The 21,773-nt window shown below is 57.4% G+C and overlaps 2 protein-coding genes and 1 long non-coding RNA gene across 5 annotated transcripts; 1 reads left to right on the forward strand and 2 right to left on the reverse strand.

Moving 5' to 3' along the window:
• Positions 1–3,116: 3,116 nt before the first annotated feature.
• Positions 3,117–6,440, reverse strand: AQP6 (aquaporin 6). 2 transcript variants are annotated; one of them, XM_032294005.1, is made up of 5 exons: positions 6,198–6,434; positions 5,150–5,742; positions 4,575–4,733; positions 4,231–4,311; positions 3,117–3,547 (listed from the first exon to the last, which is right to left on the reverse strand). In XM_032294005.1, exons 2-5 carry the CDS (start codon positions 5,549–5,551, stop codon positions 3,329–3,331), a joined length of 861 nt encoding a protein of 286 aa, XP_032149896.1. In that variant the 5' UTR covers positions 5,552–5,742; positions 6,198–6,434; the 3' UTR covers positions 3,117–3,328. The 2 variants fall into 2 exon arrangements, with proteins under 2 accessions (XP_032149896.1, XP_032149902.1); XM_032294011.1 differs by lacking the exon at positions 4,231–4,311 and having other exon boundaries at positions 6,198–6,440.
• Positions 6,441–13,251: 6,811 nt separating this feature from the next.
• On the reverse strand, positions 13,252–17,075 carry AQP5 (aquaporin 5). The gene is made up of 4 exons (XM_032294024.1): positions 16,551–17,075; positions 15,312–15,476; positions 14,773–14,856; positions 13,252–13,952 (listed from the first exon to the last, which is right to left on the reverse strand). The coding sequence occupies exons 1-4, from the start codon at positions 16,911–16,913 to the stop codon at positions 13,767–13,769; spliced, it is 798 nt and encodes a 265-aa protein (XP_032149915.1). The 5' UTR covers positions 16,914–17,075; the 3' UTR covers positions 13,252–13,766.
• A 128-nt stretch (positions 17,076–17,203) lies between these two features.
• On the forward strand, positions 17,204–19,418 carry LOC116561984. 2 transcript variants are annotated; one of them, XR_004273698.1, is made up of 3 exons: positions 17,204–17,317; positions 17,463–17,554; positions 19,207–19,418. It is a non-coding gene; the product is annotated as an uncharacterized LOC116561984 (long non-coding RNA). The 2 variants fall into 2 exon arrangements; XR_004273696.1 differs by having other exon boundaries at positions 17,204–17,554.
• Positions 19,419–21,773: the final 2,355 nt, after the last annotated feature.

The raw sequence follows: 21,773 nt of genomic DNA on the forward strand, positions 1-21,773 counted from the left end.
CCCCCCCCCCCCCCCCCCCCCCCCGGTTTTTGGCCTGTAAGTTCCTGGGACAGGCGTTGTGAAGCCTGCTCTGAAATTGTGGGTGGAACAGCATATGTCTGGTGATGCAGCCTCTCCCCAGCCCCTACCTGGAAGCATAGGCTTCTCAGCTCTTGTCATACGGGCTTATTTGGAGCTGTAACTCCTGAAAATTTCTCCTCTTGATCTATTACTGCTTCCCCTCCCTCCCCAGCTGCCCAGCCTTATTCATTCATCAAACTTATATTGAGTACCCAGTGTATGCTTGGCTCTGGGTACAAAAAGCAGTGATGATTTGTCAAGGAGCTTAAGGGAGCTCCACACCCCTATCCCTCTAGTTTCCGTTTCCTTCCTTCCTGGGACTGCAGCTTGTATGAGACCCCCTGGAGCTCTGTTTTGGAAAATTCTAAACTGGGAGCTGGGGACACCTTAAGTGTTCATGCTCCAGACCCAGATGACCTTTAGCAAGCCAATCATGTCCTCTGCATACACATATGCTCTCATACATGCATGCATACAGATAGACACTCAGCTGTCCCTGCTCATAAAAGGGCACAGGCAGTCCTGGTTTCTGAAAGATTGCGAAGATGGATGAGTGGGGCCCGGCTTGGAGGGATGTGAGTGGTATCTGCACTGATATTACAGAACGCTGAGCACAGCCACTGGGGCAATGAGCACCAGTGATTCAGCTACTGCACTGGACACAGGCTGGGTCTGTCATGCTGCCCTTGAAGACTTAGGCAGCTTTCCCTCATCCCCAGTCCCTCAGGAGATATCACTAAAAAGGATCTATCTTTTGTTTATATTTTAATTTTTCATTTTAAATAATAGAGATGGAGTCTCACCATGCTGCCCAGGATGGTCTCGAACTCCTGGCCTCAAGCGATCCTCCCACTTTGGCCTCCCAAAGTGTTGGGATTACAGGCAGGAGCCACTGCACCAGGACAGGACTCATCTTTTTTTTTTTTTTTTTAAGACAGAGTCTTGCTCTGTCTCCAGGCTGGAGGGCAGTGGCATGATCTTGGCTCACTGCAACCTCCACCTCCCAGGTTCAATCGATTTTCCTGCCTCAGCCTCCCCAGCTTGGATTACAGGTGTGCACTATCACGCCTGGCTAATTTTTTGTATTTTAGTAGAGATGGGGTTTCACCATGTTGGCCAGGGTGGTCTTGATCTCCTGACCTTGTGATCCACCCACCTTGACCTCCCAAAGTGCTGGGATTACAGGTGTGAGCCACCATGCCCAGCTGCCAGGACCCGTCTTTTATATGAATTTGGCTGCTGCATCTTAGGGTACCATGGTGATGGGCATCATAGAGATGAGAACTGACTTTATTGGCTTGCCTCTGCATTTCAGGACCCTCTCACAGCCCCTCACACCCACAAATTCCCAAGGTCAGCAGATCCAGGAGAAGGGGAGACAGGGTTCCTGGTAAGTAGATGAATGATGTGAGAGAAAACCCACTCTCTTCCCTCCCTCTCCATCATCTTCCCCTCTCTCCTTCCCTCCTCCCTCTCATTGCCAACAGCAATTGTATTCAAACCCAAGAATTACAGTAACAGCAATAATAACCATCATTTATTGGGGTTGTTTTTCTAGTATTTTAACTTCCAAAAGTATTTTCCAATTTCTTGATTTCACAGCAGTCCTCGGAGGAGGATAGTGTCCATTTTAAAGCCAGAGAAGCCGAGATCCAGATAGGACCCCCAAGTTGTGGGCAGAATAAATCTACAGCAGCCTTGAAATATTAAACCATTTAGATTTCGGTAGTCTTTCAGAGGCAACGAATCTCAAATCAGTTTGCTGGGTCACTCCTGAGTTCCTACCACCCTTAGGGCTTATTCACAGCTTTTTGGGGATCCTGTAAATGCTGACAGAGAGGCAGGAGACCCCAGGTCATGAGTCAATGGCTGGGATGGGCACTTCCCCTCTAAGGATTGTTCCTGCCTACCGGTGGGCTGTGGGGTGGGAGCTGGGGCAAACGCCTAGGAGGAGGCTTCCCTGGGAAAGGCCTGTCTGGCTCAAACCTCCCTTCCTCTAACCCACTCCTCTTCCAGCCTGAAAAAATGTTTTTCTCTGTGTCAGCTCTTCTCGAGGGTGGGGGCCTCTCCAGAACATTTGGAGGAGTGAGGAATAAAGAACTATTGGGAGAGGCCAGGCGTGATGGTTTACACCTGTAATCCCAGCACTTTGGGAGGCCGAGGTGGATGGATCACCAGAGGTCAGGAGTTCAAGACCGGCCTGGTCAACATGGTGAAATCCTGTCCCTACTAAAAATATGAAAATTAGCCAGGCATGGTGGCGGGCGGCTCTAATCCCAGCTACTCGGGGGGCTGAGGCAGAAGAATCCCTTGAACCCGGGAGGTGGAGGTTGCTGTGAGCTGAGATCGTGCCACTGCACTCCTCTGCCTCAAAAAAACAAAAACAAAAACCCGAAGATCTATTGGGAGAGCAATCTCTGTCCTCAGGAAGCCCGCAGTCTGAGGGAGGAACTATGCCCCCCAAAATCACACCCAAGGGCAGAGAAATCCCCCCCCCACCAGGAGCTCAGAAGCTGTCCCAGGGCCTGATTCCTCCAGACAGCCTGTCCCCTCCACCCCAAGGGTTTCCTGGGTGGGTAAGAAGTTGGGCTTCCTGAGGTCCCTGTAGCTCCCATGTCTAAGCAGAGTGGCTGTCTGGGCTCTCATTTCTTTCTCCCCCAAGACTCGGGCATCTGGAAGATCAGGACTCCTATGGGGTCCACTTGGGTAAGAGAGGAGGAGGGCGATCCTAAGTCCCTTGCCTTCCTCTGCTCTGTCCCACAGAGCGGTGGGGAAGCCCTAGGGAGAGGGAACGAGACACATTCACTCTCAGATTCTCTTTTTTTTTTTTGAGACAGAGTCTCGCTCTGTCACCTGGGCTGGAATGCGGTGGCATGATCTCGGCTCACTGCAACCTCCACCTCCTGAGTTCAAACTATTCTCCTGCCTCAGCCTCCCAACTAGCTGGTTTGACAGGCGAGAGCCACCATACCCAGCTAATTTTTGTATTTTTAGTAGACGGGTTTTCACCGTGTTGGCCAGGCTGGTCTCAAACTCCTGACCTCGTGATCCGCCCCTCTTGGCCTCCCAAAGTGCTGGGATTACAGGCGTGAGCCACTGTGCCCGGCTTACTCCCAGATTCTATCTAGAAATGTAATGCCAGGGATAGGGCTTGTCCCCTCCGGCCCACCTGGTCAGGACAAGAGGTCAAGCCTCCCCCTCCCGCCGTCTCCAGGGAGAACCTCCAGGCAGGCCCTGCAAGGCAGGGAGCCCGAGGGCGCGGCCAGGCCTAGGCTGTTTCACGCACACTCTCCATCTCCACGGCTTCCGAACGGGGCTGGGATTCCTTCTTTGGGGGCTCCACCCCTGTCCCTCTCCCTGTCCCCACCTCTGCGGTGCCTGTGAGGATAGCCAGCCGCTGGGTCAGGGTCTTGGTGTCGGGGAACAGGATGAAGTTGTAGATCAGTGAGGCCAGGAGGGCTCCCGTCAGGGGCCCCACCCAGAAGACCTGAGGAGAAGGATGTGGTCACCCCACCCGGGAGCTGTCAGGATGGCAGGATAGCTCTGGGACCTCTGCCTGCTTCCCTAGTGCTGGCTTGGCCTCCCAAGTCTCCCTCAACTGTCTCTAAGGTGCTAAATGTGAGAACCACAAGTTGTGCTTCCCAAGCCCGCCAGGTGAGGGGACCTTGCCTTCGCTGGGGCTGAGCCCAGGCTCTGCAGCCGTGGCTGGGGGCTGGGGCCCGGGCTGGTCTCCTCGCCCACCCCACCTCTTTTCTCTCACTTCCCCCGTTTTAGCCATGAGTCCCGGCTATTGCTGTTTCTGTCTCTGCTGGTGTGTGTGTCTATTTCTGTTTGTCTTTTTCTTTATCCAAGTTTGAAAATTGGTCCAGCTGGAGAAAGCGAATAAGGAAACAGCCAGAACTAAAAGTCTGGGCCAAGGCTGCAGCTCCTGCCCTGGCCCATTTCTTGCCAGTCCACTGGGTACTCCGGGCAGCTGAAGCCGAAGAGAAAGGAAGTCCCAGCCAGGACACCTGCCCTAGCCTTCGGAGCTTAGGGAAGGCTGAGCTTCAGGCTCAGAATGGTCTGGGGGCCCGTCTCCCCAACTGCATGGACCTGCTGCGAGTGAACCCCACCGTCTATTGCCAGCTCAGGCTCCCTCCCTTCCCCAGGGCCGCCGGCAGAGGGCCTCACCCAGTGGACTGTGAACTTCCCAATGATGACGGCAGGGCCAAAGGAGCGGGCAGGGTTCATGGAGCAGCCGGTGAAGTGGATCTGGGGAGCAAGCGTGGGGTCAGGGTGGGAGAAGGCTTGAGGGAGGCCTGAGAGGGGACCGTTTCTGAGTACTGGCTGAGAGCCATAGTGCCAGCCACGGCCTCTGTAGCGCCACATCCTGGGCCTAGAGTGCAGGGGGTACCACTTTGGCTCCAAGGCCCAAGGGGCTCAGGGAGGGACACTGCCTGGGCCTCAGGGTTCCCCAGTTTCCCCGGGGACAGACCCAGTGTGTGGATGTGCATGGTGTTCCCTCTGCTCCTTACCCCAATGAGGTGGCCCAGTGCCACAGAGATCCCAATCATGGTGGCAGGGGAGCCGGATGTCTGGCGGCTGTCGGTGGAAGCGAAGACACAGAGCACCAGCTGCAGGGTGAGAAGCAGCTCCACGGCCACCGCCTGGCCATTTGAAACGCTGTTCCGGACCTGGGCGAGGTAGTTACTCTGGAGCAGACGCCGGCAGGCTCTGCCCTCAGACAGACAGAGACACTCCCGGCCCTGGGACTGTCTCCTCAGCTGGTAGGGGGTGACAACGCGCCACCGCCCAGCTTCAGGACTTCAAGAGGTCTGCTCAGCGGGGTCCATATCTGCTCTGGACCCTTGCCCTTGCAGAAGTGAGTGGCCCTCCTCCCACCCCACCAGGGGGCTGGCTGGCCTGTGGTTCAGGAGGTCAAGGCTCAGTCCTCTGGGTCCTGGGGCCCAGCCCCGGGCCGGTGCGGAGCCTGCAGCCAACTCGTTTCCTCCTCTGCTCCCTTGCCTCCGCCTCCGTTCTGGCCTCTGCATTCACCACCTGTGCGCCTTCCCACCTCCCTGCCCTCCAGGGTGCCCCTCCTTGCACCTACCACATTAATCCCAAGGGTCTCTCGGATGTCTCCCGGCATGACCCCGTACAGCAGAGCAGCCCCCACCGTGGCCCCCACCAGCTGGGCAGCCACATAGGCCACAGCTCGGGGCAGAGAGATGTGGGAGCCTACGAGGAAGGCCAGCGTCACGGCGGGGTTGGCGTGGGCCCCGCTGGCCTTCCAGGTGACCTGCACAGCCATGGCAGTGACCAGGTTGAAGGTGATGGCGATCTGCAGCACGGAAGGAAGTGCTGTGGGCCAGCGCATGACAGAGCCCACGCCGAAGAACACATACAGCCCTGTAGCCAGGAACTCTGCAAACAGTGCCCTGCTGATGGCTTTCCAAAGCCTGCACACCAACGTGCTGGCCCAGCTGCGGCCGCCTGGCTCTGCTGCATCCATGTCCTGGTGCCTTGGCTCTTTCCTGCTTTGCTCTGGGGCCTCTTCTCTGCTCCTCTGGTCTTGGATCTCCTCTGTCTCTTCCGGTCTCCTGTCTCTGGCTGACCCTGGCTTTTGCTCTCTGTGGAGGCTTCTCTGGCTCCCACCTGCAGCTCCACCAGCACGTTGGTGTCCCCAGGAATGTGCTGGTCAGACTGGCAGGGAGCAGGCGGATGGGGTTACGTGTGAGTGTGTGTGGGGGGGCGGTGTGAGGGGTGTTGCTCACATGCCTGCTCCAGCCTGAGCTCACCTGATGGGGTGGAATGTGGGGGTGTCTCTGGGCACTGAGCTGGAACTTCCTAGGAGGATTTCTAGGATGGGCTGGGCCTGACTCGGCTAGGCCGAGGTCTAGCCTGAGGGTCACAGGTGTAGGGCAGCAGGGGTCACGGGATTTCAGAGTGCTCCTGTTCCAATGTCAGTGAGATAAAGTAAGATCACTCAGATCCCCAAGTCCAAGGCCTGCTTTGGGGGGTCCTGTGCATTCCCAGGTCCTGTTCGTCTGGCCCTCTCCATGTCTAGGCTTTGCTTCTAGATGGGCACCATGCTGTGCCTGTGAACCCAGATGTGAAAGTAAGTCCTCTCCCCCACTCCCACCTATGCCCACACTAACAGAATGCAGGTGTGAATAGAGTCGACTTTACCAAGGACACTGGACACTGCGGCCTGTAGGGGTGCAGAGGGGCAGGTGGAGAAGGGGTTTATTCCACAGGGACTCAAACTGCGTTGGATCACACAAGGCCACACAGGTCACACCAGTGGAAACCTCTGCTGTCCACCTCTGCTGTCCACCAGTGGGAATTTCCACTGGCCCTTCACTCACTTCCTCCTGCCTCTCTGCCCTCCCCCACGCTCCCCTCCCTTCTCGGCCCCTCCCTCTCTGCTCTCCTCCTCTCAGGGCCAAACAGATTTCGCTCCTTTCTCTCACAAGGCAGTGTAACCATTTTTGTGGTTGCACTGGCCCTATGGTCATCCATGCCCTAGGTTTCCCTTTTTAACCCTAGCAGATAGCAAGGTACTTTCTCAAACAAAAGTATTCCTAAGAAGAGTCTGTCAAGCTGTTAAAATAATAATCTTCCCCTCTGAACCACAGCTGGGTGCCCTGACCTCATCCCTGGCGTATGTACCTGCCCACAGATGTCTCCTGGTTGTTCTCAGCCTCCTCAAACACAATCTGTCTCAAGATGAGATCCCCTTCTCTCCTGGCGCCCCCGCCACAAACCCCCTATGTGCTCCTCTTGTTTTCTCCAGCTCAGCTGGTGGCATCTGAGAAGCATCCTTGACCCTTTTCTCCCTCCTTCCCCCATCCAGGAGAAGCATCAAGTCCTGCTGATTTTGAATCCTAAATATCTCTTGACTGTGCCCTCTTTTTGCCACCCCTGCCCCCCTGCAGCCTTTAACCAGCCTCTGTCTGCTCCCTTGCTCCGCTCCAATCAATTTTCCATACTGCAGCCTGAGTGCTGAAATGCAAATTTGATCATGTTGCTCCCCTGCTAACATCCCTTCCAAGCCTCCCGTCCCTCTGGAAGCTGGTGCCTGCCTTCAGGGACCCTGCTGCTCTGCCTTGCCTCTTCCCACTCTGTTACCCTCAGGTTTTACCAAATGCATACTCCTGCTGACCTCTCCTTGGAGAACACTCCTCTTCTTGGAGATCCCTTGCACTCCGTTTGCTTGGGTAACTCCCACCCCAAAGGCTCAGCTTTGACGTTGCTTGCTCCTTTCCTGGGTGGGTACCCCTCTGCGTGCTCCCACCATACGTTGGCATTCTCCCACACTGCAGTTACCACAGGGTGCTGTCATGGTGTGAATGTGTCTTCCCAGTGAGGCAAGGCGGGGAGGCCTTACGGGTCAGGAACCAAGTTTTGTTCACCCCTACACGTAGTGTCTTGCACAGAGATTGGCACAGTAAATGCCCAATAAATATTTGTTGAATGAATGAATAAAAACTTCTTGCCGGGCGCAGTGGCTCATGCCTGTAATCCCAACACTTTGGGAGGCTGAGGCGGGCGGATCACCTGAGATTGGGAGTTTGAGACCAACCTGACCAATGTAGAGAAACCCCGGCTCCACTAAAAATACAAAATTAGCCGGGTATGGTGGCAGGCGCCTGTAATCCCAGCCACTCAGGAGGCTGAGGCAGGAGAATTGATTGAACCAGGAGGTGGAGGTTGCGGTGAGCCAAGATCATGCCACTGCACTCCAGCCTGGGCAACAAGAGCAAAACTCCATATTAAATTAAAAAAAAAAAAAAAAAAAAAAAAACTTCTTGACTTCCTGGGTCAGATGACTATGTCTGCTCTATTTCAGCCTCAGACCTTCCCCTCCCAGGACTGGGCCTTCTGATATTTTCAAGAGAAACATCTCAACTGGATCCCAGGCTCTATTCCTCCCCAATCCCTGTCTGAGTCCCAGTAAAATTCCTCACCCATTCCCTCCTGTTCTCCCCGCTGTCTCAGCTTCACCCTGTCCTCTCCAGGGAACCCCTGGGATCTCACCCTGAGCAGGCTTTTGCCAGCGTCCCACCGTCCTGGCTCCCTGTCCTCTCCGCCCCGTCCCTGCTGCGTGTGTCTGTTCTCATTCTCTTCCACGGCTCTCTGCCCTGCATCTGCACTGCTGAGCACTGCTGGAGAAACTTGCCCAGCCGCGCAGACTGCTGCCATGACAAGCTCACGGTCTCTGGCCCCAGTGGGGATCGCAGTTCTGCTCAGCAATCCTTCCGCAGCTCTCCCCCCATTCTTTAAACCTCCCCCACTCTCTTCAAGTACTCGGCTCACTCTGGCTTTCTCTTAGCAGAGCACCCAACCTTGCCTCCCACCCAACCTAGAAAGCCAACCTACCAGGCAAGACTTCTTCCCGTCCTTCCTCCCAGCCAAACTCCCCTGCAGCCGCCCCATGCCCTCACCAGCTGCCCTGTGGCCTTGAAGTAGAGGCAGCCCTTCTCAGGCGTACAAGTCGGGGTCGGGAGACCCTCCTTGGACTTCTGGCTCCCTTGAGTGACTGGGGCCCTCTCTTGGCCATTCCCACTCTCACCTGTGGCTTTCAGACCTCCACCTCTCCTGACTTCTTCCCTATAAATGTGCCTGTGTAGTTGCGGAGCAGTGGAAGATGGCAGTTTGGAGTCAGGGTTCCAGTCACCTGTCCACTACCCAGTAGCCCCCGGCCCCCGCTACTGAAACTGGTCTGGCGAAAGGCAGCACGACCTCCTCTCCAGCCCGCTGTGGCGCACGGGCTGCCGGCCCTCTCCCTCCTGAAGCCTCTTTTTCCCAGCCTTTGAGGCACAGGTATCTCCTGGCTGTACCCCCACCTCTGTGAGGGCATCTCTGCCTCTGTGGCTGGCTCCTCTTCTGCTGATCCTTAAGCCCAGGCCTCGTCACTCCTGATGAGTGTGCCTGGGCAGTCCTGCTCCCACCTGTGGCCTGTGCACCCTGTTGACTCTCAGCACTGCCTCTGGTCCAGACCTTTCTCCTGAACTCCAGACCCACTCACCTCTCACTGGACCCTCCAGCCTGCTCCTCTTCACCCTGCTCTTACTCAGTTGCCGAGGCCAGAACACAGGAATTATCCAGTGCCTCGCCTTCCCCAGCCCACAGCAAACAGCTGACCGGGTTCCTGGTAGATCTCTCTCACATGTGACACCTCTTTCCATCCCCCCTTGCCACTGGCCCAGTGCAGCCTTATCATCTCTCCAGGATGACTGCATTGGCCTCCTTCCTGGGCCCTCAGACTACACTGCACATCTGTGCCCTTCCACGCGGCTCTCCACTCACTGTCAGAGAGATCCTTCCAAAATGCAAAGCTCATCATGTTACTCCTTTGCTCAAAAACTTTCAATGGCTCCCCACTGCCTCAGGCTCAGGTCTGAATACCCATGTTTAACGTCCAAGGAAGGCTCCCCTGCCACTGCCCACCCTGCACCCTCTACTCCAGCCAGGCCAAACCTAGTTCCCCAGAACGAGCTGTTTGCTGTGGAGTTTGGATGCCTCTCCTTTTTGTCTCTCAAGACTTTGCTCAAGTGCAATTCCTCTGTGAAGACTGCCCTGATTTCCCTCTCCGGCAGAATCAGGGCAAGCTTCTTAGAGAAGCAGGGCTTGAACAAAGCCAGGGGCTGGTTGTGGCCTCGGCCTCCTCAATGCCTCCACTGTTCCAGCGCAGACTCCATCCCTGTCCAACATAGAGGACTCATTCAAGAAATGCTTGAGGGATGACAGGGTATGGCTGTGGGGGTAGCGTGGGCAAAGTTCCTCCCTGGCATGGGGGGGGTCCCTAGCTGGGGGCTGTCCCAAGTACTTCAAGGGCATTTGTCTCCTTCACTTACCTCGGATGGGACCAGTAGAGAGCTTGGTGGACAGGCACTTACCAGTCCTTTCATCTGACCGAGCCTCAGTGTCTACCCTTGTTAAACGGGTGCCAAGTGGCAGTAACGTGTCTCTGTCGAGAGCTGCTGAGGCAGCGGGTGAAAGCACTGTGAACACTGCCACGTGTGCAACAGCTCAAGCAGTAGCTTAACCTCAAGATCCTCATTTTCACAATGGGGATGATGCTAACAGTTCCCTCCGCCCCGGGTGCAGTTACAGTAAATGTGCTGACACCTAGGAGAGGGCCTCCATACAGAAAATGTGAATGATTAGGGTTGCAGCTTCCCGCCCCTGCCGTGACACAGCTGTGGGGACCGGGCTGCACGGCTGTTCCAGGACAGGCACCTTAGCACCTGCCCTGGGCCCTGGAGCCTGACAGTGCTAAGTGCAGCGGCAGCCCTTGTCCCCAGCTAGCCTGGGGCTGAACCTCCTGACCTCTGCCTGGCCTGGAGCAAGGCCTTTCACCTCCTGAGGCCAGGTGGGCATTGATCAGAGCTTGCTTCAGGCCTGGTTTCCTGCCCTGACCAGCACCTGCCAGGACCCAGCCAGCGCTGGGCTCTAGTCCCAAGCTCTAAGCTCACTCATGCTCAAAACCCTTTTGCCAAGGCTCTGTATCTGGCTGTCTAGGGCTGCCTGTCCATGCAGCTCTGACTGAGGTCCTATCAGAGATTGGGGAAGCTAAGGGGGGAAATGGGACGGGAAGGAGGAAGGTACCGGGAGAAAGGAGGAGGGAGAACACAAATTGATGGGGAAGGGATTCCAGGTGACTTCCGATGCATCATTTCACCACACAAAACCTGGAAAGGTCAGGAGGTCTGATGTCCTCATCCACACATGATGAAGGAGGAAGCTGAGGCCAAGAGGAGCAGAGAGACCCAGTCCTCCCAGCCGTCCTTCCTCCTGTCCACCCATCTCAACAGCCAGCCCTCTGTCTGCTCTCCACCTCTCCTCCCAGGCCTCTTCCATCTGTCCCCAAATCAACTTGTCCACCTCCCAGCTGGTGAGAACTGGCAGCCCCCGGGGAGACGAAGAGGGGGAGAAAGGGGAAGGGAGCCTCCCACAGGAGAATCCAGACTCTCCCTGGGTTCCATCTTTAGGTGCAGCAGAGGTGATGTGTGTGCTTGCATAAGAATCCGCGGAGCCAGGATCATAGGTCAGGGCCCTCGGTGGCGCTGTGGGCGAATGCTGGAGGAGGGCTGATGTGCTCTGCACACTCGAGTGAGCGTGCACAGGGAAAGGGACCCACACACCCGGAAGATGCAGCCCTCGGGTATGACAAGGTCAGTGTGTAGGAGCCCAGGAGCTGTGTGGGGTCAGTGTGTGCGTGCACGCGTGTGTGCACGGGGCTTTGTGAACCCGCAGACCTGCCGCTCCTGCAAGAGCCGACACGAGGACACAGCGACCCCTGCTGGCCACACCGCCCAACCACGGCGCTGGTCAGCCCCAAGCCCTAGCTGGACGCTCGCTCGAGGGCCGGGCGAGGCAACCTGCAGGAAGCTCAGGGCCAGTAGCCCCCTCTGACCGGGTGCCTCGCCCACACCCGCAGGTCTGTCTCCTAAGAGTCCACAGTCCACCCTGTTGTGGTCCCCACTGGGCTGGAGGGAGAGCCCAGCCTCCCGGTCATGGCTGTGTCTGTACCTGTCTCCTGGAGACTGAGCGGAGAAGGGCTCCCCTCTCTTCTGCGCCCCTCCCGGATAGTCGGGCGGGGTTGCATTGGGATAGGATGCCTCAAGGTGGCCCCAGGGGACCCAAGTCTGAAGGACTCCCTGTGTTCTCCACCCCACCCCCATCTGGCTGGAGCCCAGACCCAGGACTTGTGGTCGAGGAAGCGCCACGCTGTAGATTCGGTGGACGAGGTCGCCCCCTGCTGGCCAGAGCTGGCACTTGCAGCCCGGCTCCCCCAGCCTGGGGCAGGTTGGAAGAAGTGGGAAGGGGCGCAGTGGGTGGGGGCGGCTCCTTCCCTGGGCTCCCGGGGTTCTCACACGCACTGCCACGTGCTGTTTACTGTAAGCCTCCTGCCCGGGCATGAGTGGCTGAGCTCCCACTTGTAGATGCTTAGACTCTAAGTGTGGAGGAGGCTGGGGGGTCTGCCGCTCCTCACCCCGGCCCCGGGGGCTGGCCCTCCGCTGCCCAAACCTGCAGCTTCCCCCACCCCTTCTAGTCCGTTTCCCGGCCCCGCTGGACAGGCGCTCTGGTCCAGACACCCCTAGGAGGGCAGGAGCATGTGGCTGGGACCCCAGATGAGGCAGGTACGTGCGGGTTTCTTTTCACACGACTTTAATGAGCACTCCAAGGTGCCTGGCCGTTTGCACAAGCGGTTTACCTCCAGGCATGGTCTCATTTTCTCCTCCGGCGCATCAGGTTGGGAAAAGTGTGGCTGTTTTGCAGATGAGGTCCCTACAGCTCAGAGAGCTTATGTTGCCCCAAGTTGCGCAGCCAGATTGGAATGTGGGCTACCCGACTCCAGGCTGGGCTCACTGCTAAGCTGGGCTGTGCGGAGCTGTTCACTGCGTGCCTTCTACCTTTGCCGCACAGAAAGCTGGCCAGGCCGGGGCATCGAATGGCCTCATTCGGTCCCCACAACTACCTTGTGAGGAAAGTGACATTTTATCCCCACTTTACAGATGAAGAGATGGAGGCCCTAAGAGCTTAAGGTGTTTACCTAAAGAGTGTCAGTGTCAGCGGGACAAGAGCAGGCTAGGGCAGAGCTCCAGGCCCAGAGGAGAGGACGGTGGGGACACTGGTGGGCAGAGGCAGGAGAGAGAAGCCCTGGAAAAGAGCTGGGCCACATGTGGCTTCTGGGGGTGCCAGAGGGATGCTCCCTCTGAGTACAGGCTCCCAACAGGGCACCTTTTTGAATCATCAAGGTGCAGAGAAAGGAGCCCCGGGCTGCGATGGAACCTGGCTGGTCACCCCCTTGGCATCTCGAGGGGCTGCAGTTGACTCACTCCTCCTCCACTCTGCCTGTCACACCCTGGCACTGCCCTCGAGTGTCAGCCCAGCCCTGCTAAAGTGGCAGGACTTGACATGGCTGAGGGGGAGGGGTGGAGAGTGACTGCAGTGAGGACCCTCCTTCCTGGCCTCTAGATCTATTTTGACATTCGATCTTCTCTTGCTCGGTCTCTCCTGCTCTGTCCCCATCTCTCTGATTCTCTGGGCCTCCCCTGGCCTGTGCCTCCCTTTCTTCCCACAGGGCACTTGTTCTGGGGTCTCCTGGTACCCTGTAGAGATCGTGGTGGAGGATGTGGGATGACAAAGAGGAGAGAAAATGGGCCAGAGTGTCTCAAGGAGCTCTGGGGAGAGACAGAGGTAGAATGTATCAGTGATTTATTGGGAAGCCCCCACTCCAAACACCAGCAGCCCCACACCATGCATCCTAACCAGAAATAAATAAGGCAGCATTCAATGAACCAGTGTGTCTTCTTCCTAAGGAGCTCTGGGAAGGGTCTGCCTCTGCCCACCTAGGGGCTGGGATCCCTTCGGCTCTTGAGGAGGGGTTGGGGAAGGTGGGGGAGGCAGGCTGCAGGCTCACCCTTTTGTGGCCTGGCCCTTGCAGTCTATGAGCTTGGCACTGCGTTCACAATCTCTGAGGTCTGGCCTCTCCCAGACCTCAGACCCGTCCCCAGCAGACCCCAGCCCCTGGCCCCTACCCCAGGAGTCCCATCATGGGTTCCTTCTCCCCTCTCTAACTGTGCAGCCAGGGGGGCCAGCACCTCCTCCCCAGCCAAGCGGACCGTTTGTGCCAAAAGGAAGCGTTGTGTTAGATACTTTTTCTTTCCCCCCCCCTTGGCTCAGGGGCTGAGGGGCTGGCCCCTGCCTGCCGCTGGTCAGCGGGCGGTCAGTTCCATGGTCTTCTTGCGCTCCTCCCGCTGCTCCTCCCAGTCCTCGTCGGGCTCATATGTGCCCTTGAAGATGGCCACACGCTCACCCAGGCTCAGGGAGTTGGGGAAGAGTAGGTAGAAGTAGAGGATGGCAGCCAGGACCGCCCCCACAATGGGCCCTACCCAGAAAACCTGGTGGAGACAGGGCAGGGTTCAGGGCGCTGAGCTCCAGACCTCGGAGATGAGACACCCCCATACCCCACCGAGGACAGACCTGTGGACCCCGGGAGGAGACAGACATGCAGACTTCCAGACCTCCAGGGAGAAAGCCTTCCTCCCACCTCAGGGTTGGATATACTGGCACACCACTCCCAGGGACAGAGACATGGACCCCAGACACCCAGAGCCTCAAAGAAGGCAGACGGATTCCCAGAGGGACAGGCCCCCTCCAACCACACCCTAAAGAGAAACAAATAAACCTTCAGAGGGGACACGTGGGTCCTCAGAGAGATGAACAGAGCGCCTCTCCCCTCCACATAGGGATAGAAACAGACCCTGGAGAGAGTAACCATGAGCTCTCAAAGGAGGTGGCAGACAGACTGTCCACAGGGACAGACCCACAGGAAGACTCTCCCAACCGCCTCAACAGGGACAGATCAGTAAAACATCAGAGAGGACCAGCACACAGATGCCCAGAGGGACAGACACCAGATAGATGCTTAAGGGAATTGACACAGAGCCCCCTGCACCTCTAGGTTCAGTACAGAGCCTCTTCTCTAAGGGGACAGACACTGATACTCCCTGTCCCCAGTCTGCAGGGCATACAAAGCCACCTCTGCCCCTCTGGCTGAATCCCATCCCCTACTGTGTCCCTTGCTCTCTCAACAACCCTCCCTGGCCCACCCCCAAGCTCTGGGCCCACAGCATCCAAAAGGCCTGGTGAGCTCTGAGCTGCCACTGCTGGGCCTCCAGGAGCTCATTTCTGGGGAGACAGGGGAGGGGACAGACTCACCCAGTGAGCTCGGCTGAACCGATTCATAACCACTGCAGGGCCGAAAGAGCGGGCTGGGTTCATGGAGCAGCCAGTGAAGTAGATCTGGACAGAGACAGGGTGGTGGAGAGAAAGGCAACACCCTGGTCAGCTCCCACAGGACCTGGACTCTCCCAGGTCACACCGCAGTCCAGGGGCTCAGCCAGCTCTCAAACTCAGGTCCCCGGATTGCTGGGCTGGCAACCTCTCCCTCCAAGGATTCCAGCTGCCCCTTTACACCCTCCTCTCTTCTCTGCTCTAAGCTGGGGTTTGATTCCTGCCCCATCCCACCGCCCACTTACTCCCATCTTTCCTCAGCCCAGAGGTTTTGGGGGATCAATTCTGCTGGAATTGATTCCCCTAGATCTGGCCCGGTAGGGCCAGAGTCCAGCAGCCCTAAATCCAGGTCTTAAACTCGGCTGAACTCATCAATCTGAAGTGGGCTCCCCTCTGGGGCTCCATTATTTGCCTCGAGAGCCTGCCCCCCACCCTCACCCCAGCCCAGTGTCAGCACTGCTCACCCCAACAAGGTGGCCCAGGGTGACAGACAGGCCGATGGACAGGGCTGGGGAACCCACAGGGCTGGTGCGGCGGGAGTCAGTGGAGGCGAAGATGCAGAGCGCCAGCTGGAAGGTGAGAATCAGCTCCACTGCCATGGCCTGACCCAGCGTCGTGTTTTTGTTGACCTGCAAGGGGACGGTGGGTTAGGACCCTGGGCACCTTCTGGCTGTCCAGCCAGGGGCTTGGGGAGCAGGGCTTTTGGCCTCCAGGAGCACTCAGAGCACCTTGGCACCTGGAAGCCAAGCCCCATGGACATCACCCCAGCAGAGCCATTTGTCAAAGACACTATACATTTCAGTTTGCACAGGCTTGAAGCTCAGGCCTGCGGCCAAAGCACAGTGTCAGGGGAGCTTTTCCTGGACACGGTCCTATCAACGGCTCTGACCAACCCCCCAGCCCCCACAAGCTGGCATTTACCTTCCATCCTGTGGGCAGCTGCCCGGTTTGCCTACCTCATACCCCCATCCCAGCCTCCTGCCCGTGCCTGGCCCCATGCCAGTGCCAACTTTAAACCCGTCTCTCCAGTGTGGCTGACTCACGGCTTCACAATGGCCGAGCAAATCCTCCTCTGTGTTTGATTAATGAAGCCAGTTTGCATGGGGGTGGGGGCTGAGTCTGGGGCTGCAGGAGGTGGGAGGGTGTGGGGGAGGGGCACGGGTTGGAGAAAGCAGGACCAATACTCAACAGAGAGCACTCTGCACTAGCACCATGAGGGGGTTTCTAGCTACGGTTTCTAAATGTCAGCCCCTTGACACTGCTGTGGCAGGCACAGCATCCCCATGAAGGAGCTGGGAACAGTGAAGCACAGGCGGGCCAGGGTCACCAAAGCCGAAATTACAGCCGGCTTCTCGCTGGTGGTTCTGCTCAACTCCTCCACTGAGGAGCAGATGGGAGAGGTGAGGGGCTCAGGAGGAAGGCGCAGCTCAGAGGTGAGACAAGAGGAGGCAGAAGTTTCCAGCAGGAGAGGAGGGGCAGCAGGCATTGGAGAGAGGCCAGGGTGGGCCAGCATGAAAGGAGGGGAAGAGGAGGTGGGCAGGAAGGGGGCACACATCAGCCTGGAGAGCCGCCTTCCTGGCCTCTGGAGGCTCTTGCCTTCCTGGTGAAGGGTGTGGGCGGGCCCACTCTGTGCCACTCCTTCTTTCCAAGGAGGTCCTGAGCCCACCCCAGGGTCCCGGCTCCCACCCCATCAGGGCACTCACCGCGTTGACGGCCAGATTGCCCCGGGCATTGAGAGGTGCCAACCCGTAGAGGATGCCGGCCCCCGCAATGGCGCCCACCAGCTGGGCCACCACGTAGAATAAAGCCCGGAGCAGCGAGATCTGGTTGCCCACCAAGAGGGCCAGGGTGACGGCGGGGTTGATGTGGCCGCCGCTCACTGGCCCCAGGGCCTGGACCAGCGTGCCTATGGCCAGGCCAAAGGCCAGCGAGATCTGCAGGATGGTGGGCAGCGCCGACGGCCACTTGAGGGCCGAGCCCAGGCCAAAGAAGACGAAGATGAGGGTGGCCAAGAACTCCGCGAACACGGCCTTGAGGAAGGCCACGGAGCACACCTCCTTCTTCATGGTGGCCGCGGGGGCCCGGCGGCTGCTGCCGTGGCGGGGGGCGCCCGTGGGGTCGCAGGCGGCTCTGGAGGTGGGTGCGACAGGGGCAGGCGCCTGGCTGCGGGGAGCTGCGCGCTGTCCCGCGCCCACTCCGAAGCTGGCGGCCTGGCGCGGGCCCTGCAGGGGCGCGCTATATAGGGGGCGGGCGGTAGGGCGCGGGGCCGGCGCGGGGGGGCAGGGGGCGGCTCCCACGCTCGGGGGCCAGCGCGACGCGCGGGTTGGGAAGCTCGAGGCGGCCGCGGGCCCGCCGCTCTCTGCCGCCCAGCGCAGCCCCGGCGCGACCCCCGCCCCCCGGCCAGGCCATGTGACCCAGGCGGCCGTGTAGACCGGCCCCGAGGCCCGGGCCCTGCGCATGATGCGTCCAGGTTGGCTCCCGCGCTCTCTTCCGTGCTGTGCGCCCCGGACTCCGTGGAAGACTGGGCTGGGTTCCGGCGCTCGGCTCCGACCTCCGAGTGTCTAGCTCCGCGGCCTTTTCCGCACTCTGCGGGCTTCCTCTTTTCTCCTCTTCAGGCCCGTGGTCCAACTCCTCCTTTTCCTCCTGCGACCGGAGCATCCTGACCCGCCTCACCACCGGCTGGGTCAGAGTGATGCTCTTCCAGCAGGTCTGTGCGGCTCACCTCCCTGACCGCCGGCGGCGGGGGCGGGCGGCCGGGCTGGGTCCTGCAGGGCGGTCTGGCCGTCGTGGGTCACTCCTGGGCCGGGCCGCCCGGGCAAGCTTCTGGGCTTGGAAAGCTGGCGTTTTGGGAAAAGTGGGCACCGTGCCAGCCTGCCCGGCGCTTCGCAATCCTCGACGCCCGGTAGCTGAGTAGTACCTGGACTAGGCAGCGGATCCCCGGAGGCGCCCTCTACCAGGCCGGGGTTCCTCTTGTCGACAGGACAGGGATGGGGTTGAGACTGGGGGGGAAGGGGTTGGAGCTGGGAAGCAGGGAGGGTAGATAGAGGCGCACCACTGACCTCCCAAGCCCGGTCTCGGCGTCTCCCCCCTCCCTGCCAGAAGCCCCTCACCCTGGATCTAAGACTCTCCTCTTCCTCCTCCTCCCCTCAGCCTCCTTCAAACCCTCACTTGGTCTTGGTCTCTCTCCCCTCGAAATCTTTCTGTTTCTGACAGTCTTTTGCAAAACTCTCTCTCTGTCTCTCATTGTCTCTGTCTTTAGTCTCTGTCCTTCTCCCTCTGCCAGCCTCTTTTCGTCTCTCTTCGTTGGTCTCTTTCTCATTTCAGTCTCTGTTCTCCACCTCTCTCTCTCTGTCTCTCACACTTTCTCATCTTGTTTTTCTTCCTGCCTTTTGCTGTCTTCGTCTGTCTTTTTCTCTCTATTCATTTCTCTCATCTTGCAGTTCCTGTCTCCTGGCTGTTTTCACTTTTCCTCTGCCTCTTTTAATTTGTGTGCCTTTCTTTGTTTCTGTCTGTTTCTACCTCATTTTCCATGCCTCTCTCTTACACGTGGTCTTTTTCAGTTTCCCCAAAGTCAAGTCCTTCTACCTCTGGTCTGGGTGACACTTTCTTCCAGTTCCCATCCCCCTTCTCTCTGAGCTTGTAGCCTCTCTGTGACCTGCTGGGCCTCCCATACCTCCCCTCTCCCTCTCCCCACCCACTCCAGGTCCGGCATGTGGGGAATGAGGTTGGAGGACTCTCCAGGGCTTAGAGGAGGGGGAGGACCCACCCTCAGGATACCAGGAGAGGAGCTGCATTAAAGACCCCCGTCCCCACGTGTGCTAGAGAAGCTATTCTGCCTGGCACAGAATAAGGCTCTGTAAAGTCTCCTTATGTTATGACTGTTAATTTTAAAAGCCCCTTGAGGGTTTAATGTGGCACTAAGCTGGAGGAAGAGTCCAGCCCGAGGGTGCAGTGGAAGAAGAGAACAGGTGCCTCCTCTGTCAGTCTGTCAGGCAGGGCTGAGGGGAGGAGCCCGAAGGAATGCCAAGGGCTTGGAGGAGCAGGCTCTGGGCTCTGTGGCAGCGAAGATGCCAAAGAAAACAAAGGCCAAAGAAACCCCGCTATTGTTCCTGCTCACCTGTGGCATTTCCTGCTAGAGCAGCTCCTCCCCCAAGTCTCTCCTCTTAAGGCTGGAGGTCTGTCTGTCCTTTCTTCCATGGGTCCCAGCGTTCTGCCTTCAACGCATCCCTCCAGTTGTATGCAGGATTTTCTGCTGGGCCTGGGGCTTGGGTTGGGCAATGACCCTGATGACCCCAGAGGCCACTGGGGGCCAGGCTCCTTCTCTGCTCACCCACTTGCTTTCTTGTCCTCTGTCCCCAGGCACTGTCTTCATGGGTCCACAGGTCTCAAACTCCAGCGTCTTGGAGTGAAAGGACTCAGGAGTGCTCACAAGAGGCTGGGCCACCGGGGGAGGCTCCCACCTGAGGATTTGAGCTCAGTCCTTTGCAGCTAATGAGGGACTGTCAAGGCCAAGACCTTGTTCTTGCCATTTCAGAGATTCAGAATATAATCTACAAAGTTATAGATTATAATTGGCCTCCACTGTGTGATTTGATTCCAAGCTATCTGTGAAAAAACCCAGACTCAGAGGTCACTTGCCTAGGGTCACACAGTGACCTGAGATGGGCACCACAGGTCGCCAAACAGACGTGGTCACCAGGAATGGGCCTGGCGAGGCCAAAGGAGGAGATTTGATCTGTCAAGGTTACTCTCACGGGGCAGCCGATTCTGTTTCCTAGGCTTGTGGCTGAGGCCCTTCCATCTCTCTAACCACTAGGGTCCCTCTGTCCCCAAGTCATCACAAGAAACTCCTATTATGTCTTGGAATTATCTTTGCCCGAGTAGTCAGGCCCTGCCCTGCCAGCCCCAGAGGAATGCCTGGGACCCTTCCGGGCTGAGAGATGGGTCACCCCATTTGTGGCAGGGGGAATTTGAATATCTCAGGGAGAGCCCTTCCCCTCCTCTCCTGATATAGGGACCTCTAGATTCCCTGGTGGAAGTTGAGGGCTGGGGTAGAAATGGTAGGGAGCTCTGCCTGTCTTCTGGTACCTTGGACTGTATTTATATTGACCACTCCCAGTACTCATTGGCAAATGCGCATTTATTGAGTGCTTATATGCAGAGCACTGTGCTAGGTAAAACAGTTGAAGGAAGGTAGATAGGAGAATGCCATCTAAGAACTGGAAGGAGCCCTGTCCCCAAAGGGCTTACAGTCTAGCTGGGAGGTATTGTGTATAGACAGCATCACAGCTTAAAGATACAAAACAACATGGAAGCACCCACTGCAGGTGCAAAGTCATTTGGCACAAACTGGGAGTACGGGACAGCTCAGAACCTTCTGTCCCCAGCCTGGGGACCTGGTGGTATGTTCACCTGCCTCCATGCTGCCCTGCCTCTGTCTGGTTCAGTGTGTGTGATCTCCGTTCTCCTCCTGACCCAGTGCTCTTCAAGGGCAGAATCCAGCCCCATGTTCTTAGTCCTCTCTACCCTGCCGCCCCCACCAAGGCTCTCCGTCCACTGCAAGACAGTGTCCTTCCCTAACCTAGCTGAAGTCTTAGGAAGATTAGATGAGCCAGTGCATGCAAGGCACCCAGCACAGCAAGGGATGCCCAGGAACTGCCAGTTTCCCTCCACCCTTGGAGTTCCATCACTTGGAATCCTTTTTTGACCTCTGACCCCAATTTGGGCAATAGAGGCTGGAAATGGTAGGGATTTCACATTTAGTTTTTGGGGAGATGCAATTCAAGAAGTGAAACAGTCATACAGAGAAATTCTTGGCTTCTTCTAGAGGAGTTTGCTAGGTGAGGTAGAGTGGGGACGAGGTGCCTGAGACACATCCATGCTGGGCTCATAGCTCACTGCCTTGCTGCCTTTGAAGCTCTAGAGCAAGGACACTCAGGTGCCAGGAGGACAGCTCTGGAGGTCACTTTGGTTTCTGACTCCACCCCCCTTCTGGTAGTGAGGCCAAGTAGCTGTCACTAGCTGTTGGGGGTTTGGGAGAGTCCTCGCCATAGCACGTATGGCCCAGGGCAGCCTTTTTTGGATTTCAAAGAGAGCTTTGGCCAGGGAGGACAGTAAAGAGCATAGATGAGAGGGGACAGAGTTGCAGGGATGTTCCTTATACACTGTCTTTCTTGGATGGGAGCAGAAGGGAGAAAGAGGCTAGAAGCTTAGTGCCTAGTGCACAGTGGGTGCTTGATGCATGCGGTGTGACATAGATACAGACAGAAGCCTTGAAGGCATGGAGGCCACAGAGAGGATGGAGAGGGGGTCTCAAGGTATGACCCGAATGTTACTTATACAGCAGGCTGGAGGAGGGAGAGAATGGATGGGGCTGGGTGGCGGGAGGAAGAAGGTGGGAGAAAAGGGCACACATTCAGGGTAGGGAGAGGTTAAGAGGCTGTGCCAGGATGGGTCCAGCCCAAACCCATCTCCTTCTACCTAGATCTTGTGGGCTCCCAGGACTCTCCTTTGCTTTGACCATCAGTGAAAGGAGGTAAGGGATGCTGAGCATCAAACTCCTTCTGCATCGTTCCCCCAGGAAGCAGAAATAAAGAAAATTACCCTAGTAATGCATGATAATGGTATTAAGAATTACAATTCATGGCCGGGCACAGTGGCTTACTCCTGTAATCCCAGCACTTTGGGAGACCAAAGCGAGCGGATCACCTGAGGTCGGGAGTTCTAGAACAGCCTGACCAACATGGAGAAACCCATCTCTACTAAAAATACAGAATTAGGTGATGCATGCATGCCTGTAATCCCAACTATATGGGAGGCTCAAGCAGGAGAATCGCTTAAACCTGGGAGGCGGAGGTTGCAGTGAGCTGAGATCACACCATTGCCCTCCAGCCTGGGGAACAAGAATGAAACTCCGTCTCAGAAAA

This window comes from Sapajus apella, unplaced genomic scaffold (assembly GCF_009761245.1).
Source record: "Sapajus apella isolate SASKATOON/1434 unplaced genomic scaffold, GSC_monkey_1.0 scaffold2, whole genome shotgun sequence".
NCBI lineage: Eukaryota > Metazoa > Chordata > Mammalia > Primates > Cebidae > Sapajus > Sapajus apella.

Excerpts from the sequence above, each read along its gene's own strand:
- AQP5 (XM_032294024.1), bottom strand. The coding sequence starts at position 16,913 with ATGAAGAAGGAGGTGTGCTCCGTGGCCTTCCTCAAGGCCGTGTTCGCG. Across the intron at positions 14,857-15,311 it reads CCCTGGGCCACCTTGTTGGG|ATCTACTTCACTGGCTGCTC; the intron begins GTGAGCAGTGCT and ends GTCTCTGTCCAG. Across the intron at positions 13,953-14,772 it reads GGTTCAGCCGAGCTCACTGG|GTTTTCTGGGTAGGGCCCAT; the intron begins GTGAGTCTGTCC and ends TGTCTCCACCAG.
- AQP6 (XM_032294005.1), bottom strand. The coding sequence starts at position 5,551 with ATGGATGCAGCAGAGCCAGGCGGCCGCAGCTGGGCCAGCACGTTGGTG. Across the intron at positions 4,312-4,574 it reads CACTGGGCCACCTCATTGGG|ATCCACTTCACCGGCTGCTC; the intron begins GTAAGGAGCAGA and ends CTTGCTCCCCAG. Across the intron at positions 3,548-4,230 it reads GGAAGTTCACAGTCCACTGG|GTCTTCTGGGTGGGGCCCCT; the intron begins GTGAGGCCCTCT and ends CCTTCTCCTCAG.